The sequence below is a fragment of the Diceros bicornis genome, chromosome 34 (assembly GCF_020826845.1).
Source record: "Diceros bicornis minor isolate mBicDic1 chromosome 34, mDicBic1.mat.cur, whole genome shotgun sequence".
In the NCBI taxonomy this organism is placed as follows: Eukaryota; Metazoa; Chordata; class Mammalia; order Perissodactyla; family Rhinocerotidae; genus Diceros; species Diceros bicornis.
The window spans coordinates 33,066,375-33,076,861 of record NC_080773.1 but is presented as its reverse complement, the minus strand read 5'-3'; the positions used below and the strand labels follow the sequence as shown (position 1 = coordinate 33,076,861).

At 44.4% G+C, this 10,487-nt stretch overlaps 1 protein-coding gene across 1 annotated transcript; it reads left to right on the top strand.

The window, feature by feature from the left end:
* Positions 1–611: 611 nt before the first annotated feature.
* On the top strand, positions 612–10,257 carry GP6 (glycoprotein VI platelet). The gene is made up of 7 exons (XM_058530777.1): positions 612–705; positions 823–1,080; positions 3,829–4,113; positions 5,013–5,066; positions 7,500–7,559; positions 8,419–8,469; positions 9,017–10,257. The coding sequence occupies exons 1-7, from the start codon at positions 612–614 to the stop codon at positions 9,265–9,267; spliced, it is 1,053 nt and encodes a 350-aa protein (XP_058386760.1). The 3' UTR covers positions 9,268–10,257.
* The last annotated feature ends 230 nt before the right edge of the window (positions 10,258–10,487 follow it).

Below are 10,487 nucleotides of genomic sequence, written 5' to 3'. Positions count from 1 at the left end.
TTTTGCAATACATAAGTGTACCAAATCAATGCATTGTATACCTTAAACTTACACAATGTTACATGTCAATTATATCTCAATAAATCTGGGGGAAAAAAAAAGGAACTCCATCAGGCACACAGCCTGCTTCTCAAAGAAGAGGTAATTCTCTTTCCAGTTGTCAAAAGTGTGTGCGTGGGGAGTGGTACTGGAGGGAGCTGAGGGGTGGAGCAAGGAATCCCTATTTTTTTCTTTTTTTTTAAATTGTAGCAGAATAATATATTTAACATAACCTTTACCATTAATGACTTTTAGTACATGCACAATGTTGTGCAATCAGCACCTCTATCTAGTTCCAAGACATTCTCACCTCTCCAAAAGGAAACTCCACACCCATCAGCAGTCACTCCTCAATCTCCCCTCCCCCAGCCCCGGGCAACCACTAATCTATTTTCTGTCTCTGGACAGATTTACCTATTCTGGACATTTCATATAAATGAAATCATGCAATATGTGGCCTTTTATGGCTGGCTTCTTTTACTTAAATTATGTGCATGTGCGTCTTTGGGAAAAAAAAATAATTATGACAAAAGAAAGCTAACCCATGCAAATATCTTACCACCGTGCCCAGCATGCAGGGAGTGTGGGTTCGTGAGGTTTTAACGTTTGGTCCTTTTCTTCTATGCTCAGGGTTGTGTCTGGGGCAGGTGACACAAGCTCAGAACGGTGAGTCTTAATCCCTCTTCCGGGTTCAGCCCCTGCGAGGGCAGGAGCGGGTGAGAGGGTCCAGAAGGAGGGGTCTGTTGGGAAGATGACCTCTGCTAGGCTCTGCTTCCTTTCCAGGCCCACTGCCCAAGCCCTCCCTCCAGGCCCAGCCCAGCCCCCTTGTGCCCCTGAAGAAGCCGGTGACAATCCGCTGCCTGGGGCCTCCGGGTGTGGACGTGTACCGCCTGGAGAAACTGAGAACCCGAAAGTACATGGACCAGGCCATCCACTTCATTCCGGCCATGAGAACAGACGACGCTGGACGCTACCGCTGCTCCTACCAGAATGGGACCCGCTGGTCACCCCCCAGTGAGCAGCTGGAGCTGATTGCCACTGGTAACAGGAGGGGCGGAGGTGGGATGTGGCTGGATGTGTGGCCTGAGGGCTACACGGTCCTCAGTTCTGGGCTCAAAGAGGGTGAGAACTGGGATGCCCACGATAGTAAATCTGAAGTCCCCCTGGGGCAGGGATTAGGGTGGGGCAAGAGAGCGCTGGCCTTGAGTGCTAAATTTAGGGGTGGTTCCCAGAAAACTCGTCAATCAACATAAATAATATGCTGAGGCAATTTTTTTAAAAAAATCAAAATTAACTCAAGAATATCCACAATGAACAAATATGACGATTTTCCGTAAAGACAGGCTCCAACAGTGCTGTGCCAAGCCACAGCCGAGCCTGGCACAAAAGGAAAAATGTGCATTCCTCTGTTCACATTCTAATGCATTTTTGTTTTTTATTTTTTGATGGAATAAGACAGTCTCAGCTTATGCTTTTATTTCTAATGAATTTTTTAAATGTTTTTTTTTTTTTTTTTTTGTGAGGAAGATCAGCCCTGAGCTAACATCCATGCTAATCCTCCTCTTTTTGTTGAGGAAGACTGGCTCTGAGCTAACATCTATTGCCAATCCTCCTCCTTTTTTTTCTTCCCCAAAGCCCCAGTAGATAGTTGCATGTCATAGTTGCACATCCTTCTAGTTGCTGTATGTGGGATGCGGCCTCAGCATGGCCAGGAAGCGGTGCGTCGGTGCGCGCCCGGGATCCGAACCGGGGCCGCCAGTAGCGGAGCGTGCGCACTTCACCACCAAGCCACTGGGCCGGCCCCTCTAATGCATTTTTAAATGGTTATTTTCCGCAGCAGATTTTGAAAATATCATTGATGAGTTTTCTTCTGTGAAAGCCAGGAGAGTAAAATGATAACAAATTCTGTGGGTTTTTTTTTTTTTTGGTATAAATAAAATATTTAAACTCAAAATAATGTTGCGTACTTTAATAACTTTCTTTAAAAATTTTCAATATTTTTTCAATTATGTTAATAGTATGGAAAAAATTAACCATAAAAATACATAAAAATGTGTATGGAGGGGTGCATAGATTCCTTTTTGCCTTAAGCTTCAAACAGCTTTGCTGGGCACAGTTGGATTCTGTCTTGGTTTAAAATCTTGATATTTTGGTTATTGTTGTGTTCGCATTAGTTGTGATTTAAAAATTACCTTAAAATATTATTTATCTTCATTACTGACAGTTTTTTTTGCACCTGCTTACATTTTGCCTCCAAGGAGAGTGTCTCCTCTTATTATCTGATCAATTATTATTTGCTAATACTTTGTTGAGGATTTTTGCATCTATGTTCATCAGCAATATTGGCCTGTAATTTTCCTTTTTTGTGTTGTCCTTGTCTGGTTTTGGTATCAGGGTGGCGTTGGCCTCATAGAATGAGTTAGGAAGCAACCCGTCCTCTTCAATATTTCAGAAGAGTTTGAGAAGGATAGGTATTAAATCTTCTTTGAATGTTTGGTAGAATTCAACAGAGAAGCCGTCTGGTCCTGGACTTTTGTTTTTTGGGAGGTTTTTGATTGCTATTATTTCAATCTCATTACTTCTGATTGGTCTGTTCAGATTTTCTATTTCTTCTTGATTCAGTTTTGGGAGGTTGTATGTTTCTAAGAATTTATTTGTTTCTTGTAGTTTATCCAGTTTGTCGGCATATAGCTTTTCATAGTGTTCTCTTATAATCCTTTGTTTTTCTGTGGTATCTTTTGTAATATCGCCTCTTTCATTTCTGATTTTATTTATTTGAGTGTTTTTTTTTCTTAGTGAGTCTGGTTAAAAGTTTGTCAATTCAAATGATAGCTTCTCTCTAAGCATATCCCTCACCACCCTATTTAAAATTGCACCCAGATTTAAAATGGCACTCATCACTATCTGGTATGCCACACATTTACCTATTTATCTTTGTTATTGTCCATTCTTTCTTCCTGATGGGATTCTTGTTTCTTAGAGCAGAGACTGACATTTAGTTGCTAAGGAAAAAAAATTTTTGAATGAATGAATGAGACTTAATTATCAGGCAATGTTTGTTGTTGTGAGTACTGTGTGGCAGGCGTGGATTGCCATGACTGACGATGATAATGCTATCAAATTACATAGTAGTGGAGGTTCGTGTTTAAGAGTGGAGAGCCTGTAGTCAAACTCCACAATTGCAAATTTCAGTTCTGCCACGTACTGTCTTACGACCTCAGACAATTTATTTAGCATTGTGCGCCTTAGTTCCATTTATAAAATAGGGATATGCGTAGTGATGAATTCATAGGTCTTTGTGAGGATTCAATGAATTGACATATGTCATGAGCTTAGAACAGCACCTGGAAGCTGGCACTTTAACACAAGTTTACAATATAAGTATTGTGTTCCCTAATACAAGCTTACAGTGCAATATAACCTTAAGCTATTTTGTTACTACCATCATATTTTGAGTGCTTAGATACTCTGCTAAATGCTTAATATTTATTGTTTCATTCAATCATTCCCATTTTATGGGAGAGAACACTGAGGCACGGATATAGGGGGAATTTATCTCCAGGATCACACTACCCCTAAGCAACAGAACCAGGATTTGCGCCCAGGGACTATGATGTGATCTCAGTCATTCTCCCTCAACCACTCTGAGCTGGTGATGGGGAGAGTGGGCGCTCTAGGATGGACACAGCTGGAAATTCCTTAGCTCTTAAGGAGGTGGGGGGAACTTCCCACTCCCCAGCTGAGACACCAGCCACTGTCTTTAACACCCGGAGTTCTCTTCTCTCCCAGGAGTTTTCAGCAAGCCCTCGCTCTCAGCCCAGCCAAGCCCGGCAGTGTCCTCAGGAGGGGACGTGACCCTGCAGTGTCAGAGCCAATATGGCTTTGACCAATTTGCTCTGCACAAGGAGGGGGACACTGGGCCCTACAAAGGACCGGAGAGGTGGTACCGGGCCGATTTCCCCATCGTCACGGTGACTGCTGCCCACAGCGGAACCTACCGATGCTATAGCTATTCCAGCGGATCCCCATACCTGTGGTCGGCCCCGAGCGACCCCCTGGAGCTTGTGGTCACAGGTAAGGGGGGTGCAGAGCAAATATTTTTCCCCCAGCCTTTGCAGGCCGTGATGCAAGTTCAAGGGGAGGGCCCAATAGGTGTGAAGGATGTATGCCATACAGTTCCACTCAATACACAGCATCTTTTTCCTTACACGTACACACATGCATACACACATATAACATATACATATAGTCACTGGTAGAGCAAACAGTCTTAAATCAAAGCCGCATCCAACACGTGTAATTGTGACTGTGATAAGCATTATGGATTAGAAGTACACAGTGCTGTTAGAACCTAGAAGGGGAGGCAGTTTGGGAAGGCTTCTCCGAGCAATCAATGTTTGATCTGGATCTTAGGGCAGGGTAAGCGTCAACTGGGAGGGTGGAGTAGGTGGGGTGGGCTGCAGGCAGGTGGAATTGTATGTGCAAATGCCCTGTGGTGGGGAGGAGGTTGGCAGACGGGTGTAGCTGCAAGGCCAGTGCGGCAGGAGGGTGGCAGGAGGTGGTGAGGGGCCGTGTTTTATTCCTTATTAGGCATCTCCTTTCCCCCATATGGGACGCCTTCTCCATTCCCCAAACGTATCCCTTGGTTCCTGTCTCCTCATCTACTTCCCAGGAGACAGGAACTGCTTTTGCTCCCAGGGCCAAAGTAAGGGGGCAGGTCACAGAGATCCAGAAGGAGGCACAGAACTGAGGCTCAAAAAGCCAGAAAGGCAGCTGTAGGGCTTGTTATTAATCAGCCGCAGTACGTCCTAAGCGTGCTTTTCGAATGCTGTTGACCCCCAGGACAGTCCAGTGATGTAAACGTCTTTGTATTCATTTTCCAGGTGAGGAGACCGTGTCGTGGAAATGTTTTATTATTTGCTCAGGACCCACAGCTAACAGAACACAGAATTCTCTCCTTTCTGATTTCTCAGGGACCTCTGTGACCTCAGGCCACTTACCCAAAAAACCACCTTCCTCCATCACAGGTAGGTTCTGGAGGTTTCACCCCGGTCTCTGGGGTACAGGCAGACGGGCCGCTTCTCTTCTTTCCCCTCTTCGTCTAGATGTCTCAGTTTAATTCACTTGTCTCTTTCACAAATTTACTTTATTAAAAAATATCCCTAATTTATGCCTAGAAAGAGGGTTGGTATAATCAATAGATAGATTGTACTCTGCTATCCCACAGCCCCACCTCTATCCAGCCTTAGGGGGATGCTTTATAATGTCTAATGTGTAAAAGAATAATCTGAAGGGCTTGTAAAATTGTAGATTCTGGGCTCCATTGCTGAGCCTCTACACCACTGGTCAGTGGTCCTCAAACTGTGGGCCAGAAAATCACCTGGGGGGCTTATAAAGGACAGATTTCTGGACCCCCAGAGTTTCTGATTCAGAAGGTCTGGAGTGGGGCCCAATAATTTTCATTTCTTACAAGTTCCCAGGTGATGCTGATGCTGTTGGTCTGGGGGTGTCACTTGGAGAACAACTGCACTAAATTTTGTGTGAGGCATCGTGTTCCCCCATTTTCAAAGGCATCTCAGCTGATTCTGTTGTGTCGGATGACAGCCTGTGCCTTAAGGACTAATGCGCTAGGCTGTAGCCTCTCCAACATTTCCTGTGTCTCAGGGTAGACCCGAATCCCAAGGAACAAGAAGCATGTTGAAAGAGCCAGGGTTGACAAGAAGGTGGTGACACGTGGGGTTGAGGACAGTATGGGGGCTGTCATGCCGAATGAGGTGCACTGTGTCTGTGTGTTTCTGATTGGAATTTTTAAACTTTTTATTTTGAGATATAGAGTCACAAGAAGTTACAAAGATAGTACGGAATGATCCCATGTACCCTTTGCCTAGATTTCCCCAATAGTTACATCTTACTTGATTATAGTACAACATAAAGACCAGGAATCTGACATTGGCACAATATATGTGTATAGTTCTATGTTGATTTATCACACATGTAGATTCGTATAACCACCACTGCCCTCAAGATACTATTCCAAGAAACAAAAAAGATACTATTCCATTCCCATGAAGATGTTCCTCAGGTTACCTCTTTATAGTCACCCCTCCCCTCCCACTATCCCTAACACCTGGCAAGTACTAATTTGTTCTTCCTCTGTTTAATTTTTGTCATTTTGAGGATATTATATATAAATGGAATCATACAACATGGAATCTTTTGAGATTGCCTTTTTTTCACTCAGTATAATGCCCTTGAGATCCATCTAAGTTGTTGCATATATCAAGAGTGTGTCCCTTTTCATGGCTGAGTAGTATTCCACAGTATGCCTGTACCACACCATATTTAAATCTAAATTCAAAAATTCATTATTGAGGGCCGGACCCATGGCTTAGCGGTTAAGTGCATGCGCTCCGCTGCTGGAGGCCTGGGTTTGGATCCCGGGCGCGCACCGACGCACCGCTTCTCCGGCCATGCTGAGGCCGCGTCCCACATGCAGCAACTAGAAGGATGTGCAGCTATGACATACAACTATCTACTGGGGCTTTGGAGGGGGGGAAATAAATAAAATAATTAAAAAAAATTCATTATTGAAACTCACAGAAAGAGAAACAACAGAGAACAAACAATACTCAAGCTCTGATTATACCACAGGTATGTGAGTGTAAGGTAGGCTTTGATGAGCTGGTTCCACCATCAAAATGTCCTCAGAGACTGTCCCTATACTAAACAGGAGCTACATATTTATAGGCTGAGGGAGTTCAAGAAATATTTTGGTGGACATGTAAAAATAATAGGAGATCCCACATTAAGAAAATGGCCTTAGTTGGGAGGGGAGCCTCTTATGCTCAGAGGCTGGTATCAGCTTGTTGTTCCGTTGAGCTCACACAGACCTGCTGATCCACTTCATATTTTTAAAATTGAGATATAAGTCACACACCATGATTTTACCATACCCACCAGAAGAGCTATAATCATAATAAAAACAAGCACAACAACAAGTGTTGGTGAGGATATGGAGAAATTGGAACCCTCATATGTTACTGGTAGGAATGAAAAATGGTGTAGCTATTGTGGAAAATGGCTCAATGGTTCCTTAAAAAGCAAAACAGAATTACCACATGACCCAGCAATTCCACTCCCAGGTATATACCCAAGAAAATTAAAAATGTATAGTCACACAAAAACTTGTACATAAATGTTCATAGCATTATTCATAGCCAAAAATGTGGAAATAACCAATGCCCATCAATGGATGAAGGGATCCATTTCTTATTAAGCCACTGAGAGATAGAAGACAGCATGTCTTACGGCCTTTTGTGTTTGTCTCTCTTCAGTGTCTGTGCAGTGTGTGTTAGAGAAATGGGTTCCAAGGAGCCCAGATATATCAGAAGGGGTATGGAGAGTAGGGGCTCCCTGGGCAGATCTGACATTATCCACTTCCTTGTAATCCTCCCGCTTAGAATTCCCAGAAGCCTCCAGAAAACTGAACATCTTACTCAGGAACAAAGTCTCCACAACCAGTGAGTAACCAGGCACTTAATGCTCAGCAGAAATGAGTATGAGTGTTGGGCTTTCTCTTCCATCATCTGAGGTTGTAGGCTTTTACTCTGATTCACAAAACCACCTGACTCTTCCCAGGAAAGTCTTTGGTTTGAGGATGAAGATGGGATGGAGGTGGGCTCTGAGTTTGGGAATAGAGGAGCATTCTGGGTAATGTGGCTATTTCCAAGATGGCGGAACCAAGGCTATCATGGGAAGACCATCACTTGTCCCTACACAGTGCTCTTCTGACTTGGCTTTGATCCATGTAAGTAGTCTTGCTCCCATTGCTTCCATGCACAGCCTGTGCTTCAGCCCCATATAGATCAAAGGCACCTGGATGCAATGTACCCTCTTACCACTCCAGCCCAAGGCAATACCCTTCCCTCATCCTGTGGTTCTCTTTGACCTTGCTTTCTCTGGAAAAAGTCTCCATTTCTTTTAAGACAGAAATTCTCGACAGATCCCCCAAGGATAGGTTGTATATCTCCACTGGGCCCACACAACTCCAGCTTTCTTTAGGCTCGTGGCACTAGCAGATTCTTTCTAAGACCCTGAGGGAGTTCTTCTCTATCCTCTCTTCAAAATCTTTCTGGGTTCCCAATCACCTTCGGGACAGATGGGAAAACTGGCTCACAGATGTTAAGTTATTTGCCAGAGACTCTGCATCTAACAAGTGATGGGTCTGGGATTCATATCTGGACAGCTTGACTCCATATTTAATTCTCTTCTTATAGCCCCAGAATTCTGCCTCCCAAGTGCATGTGTTCAGGGTAGGGGCAGGAACAGGGGTAGGAGAGATGGTCTCGTCCCTTCACATTTACACTTTTTGATTCCCAGAGCCTTCTAGGAATATCACCGTCTTTCCAGATGGGTCAGGCACTCCAGCTGGTGAGTAAGTGGTGCTCTCTGGACACACTCCCTTCCCACCTCTGTGTCTTTACCCAAGCTGGCTGCTCTCTCTGTACAGAAGCAGCAGCTCTGTGCTCTTGGGTCCTGGTGTGTAAAGTGTTAAGGGGAGGGGGAATATCAGCATGTGGAGCTCAGATTCGGGCAAAGATCAGGTGAGAAGGTTGAGATTTTCTAAAAGGTCAGAGAAAAATAAATTCCATCTCTCTCCCCACCCCTTTAACAGTCTTCTCTTCCACAATTAGCCAAATAACCAGGTAGTGTCTGTGTGTGGAAAGGGGTTGTATCAGAGGCCTGTGAGGGTGTGTATGGGAGAGGTGATATTTTGAGAATTGGGCTTATCTAGTCCTGAGCCTTGGAGGGGTGAGGAGGGGAGGGACTCTCTAGGAAGGAGATTGACATCCCAGCTAGCAGAGAATAATGGGATCTCAGAGGAGGGACATGGCTATGAGAAACCCAAGATGTGGCTTGAAGTGGGTCCTGGAGATGGGCTTTTATCATCTGCTTCTGTCTCTCTTCACTCCTCAAGGTCTTGCCCACCAGAACTACACTAAGGGCAATCTGGTCCGGATATGCCTTGGGGCAGTGATTCTAATACTCCTGGTGGGACTTCTGGCAGAAGATTGGCACAGCCGAAGGAAACCCCCGATGCGCTGGGTCAGAGCTGTCCACAGGCCACTCCCACCCCTCCCGCAGACCCAGAAATCACGTGGTTGTCAGGATGGGGGTCGACCAGATGGTCAAAAGCACGGGTGCCACCATCAGAATCCCAAGGCTTAAGGGATAGGTCGTGGGAGTGGAGAGGGGACTTGTGTGGAGTGTGAGAGTGAGAGGCTAGAGACTACAGCTGTGGAAAAGGAGGGCCAGGGCCTCTTCTTGGTGCTCCATCAAGGAGCTGTTGAATCAGTGTCTGTTTGGCGCTCTGCCCAAGGACTCCTTTTGTTTGGGATGGAAGGAATCTAGTGGATGTCAAAGTCTCCACATTGATATCTTGCACATTGTGAATTTTATGGCGCCCTAACTGGGCCATCATACTTACCTCTTTCTTCAACCTTCTCTAATAATAATAACCTTCTAGATTGACCTCTCATATTCCCAACTCTCACAGCTGACCCTGTTCTATCCTCTGCACAAAACCTTCCCACATTTCCCCCTTGCCCACCTGTGCTCTTTTCTGGTTATCCCCAAAGCTAACCTCTACTCTAACCCTATCTTAAAAGGCAGTCTGATAAGTCTCCTTTTGTTTCTCAGAATGGACCTGCTTCTTTCAGGCTTTTGGGAATTCTATTCTTTTTCCCTAGAATATGATAATCATAATTAACATGTCAATGGCTTTCCTTCATATTAGAAAAAGTCCAAAGTCCTAAACTTGTCCTACAGGCCAGAATAGGTAAATCCATAGAGACAGAAAACAGACTGGTGGTTGCCAGTGGTTTTGGGGAGGAAAGAATAGGGAGTAATTATTTAATCAATATATTTTTTTTAAATCTTGGGATGATGAAAATGTTTTGGAACTAGATAGAGGTGGTGGTTTCATGACATTGTGACTGTACTAAATGCCACCGAATTGTTCACTTTAAAGTGGTTAGTTTTATGTTATATGAATTTCGCCTCAATAAAAAGAAGAAAAATACCTTGCTCCCTGACATCTATGCATCTCTGCGTGGGGTCACTTGTCCTAGGGAATGTGGGAGATCAAGATTCGGCCACCCTGAAATCTATCTTTTTACCGTGGTTGTTTTCTCTAGGGACATTTGACCTCCCCCACTAACTGCTGATGGTGCTCAGGGCAAGCTACCCCAGGAAGCACCACTCTGGTATGCGGATTATTTCGAGCTGAAGACAATAAGGACTCAGAGAGCTCAGGAAAAATATTTGAGTTTCCCCTCCCAAACTGCCTAAAGAATTTAAAACCAAAAAATCTGTTTTAGGAAGGGGTTATTATCATGACTGCTATAAAAGATAATTTAGGATAGAGGTTACAATAGAAAAGGCACCAA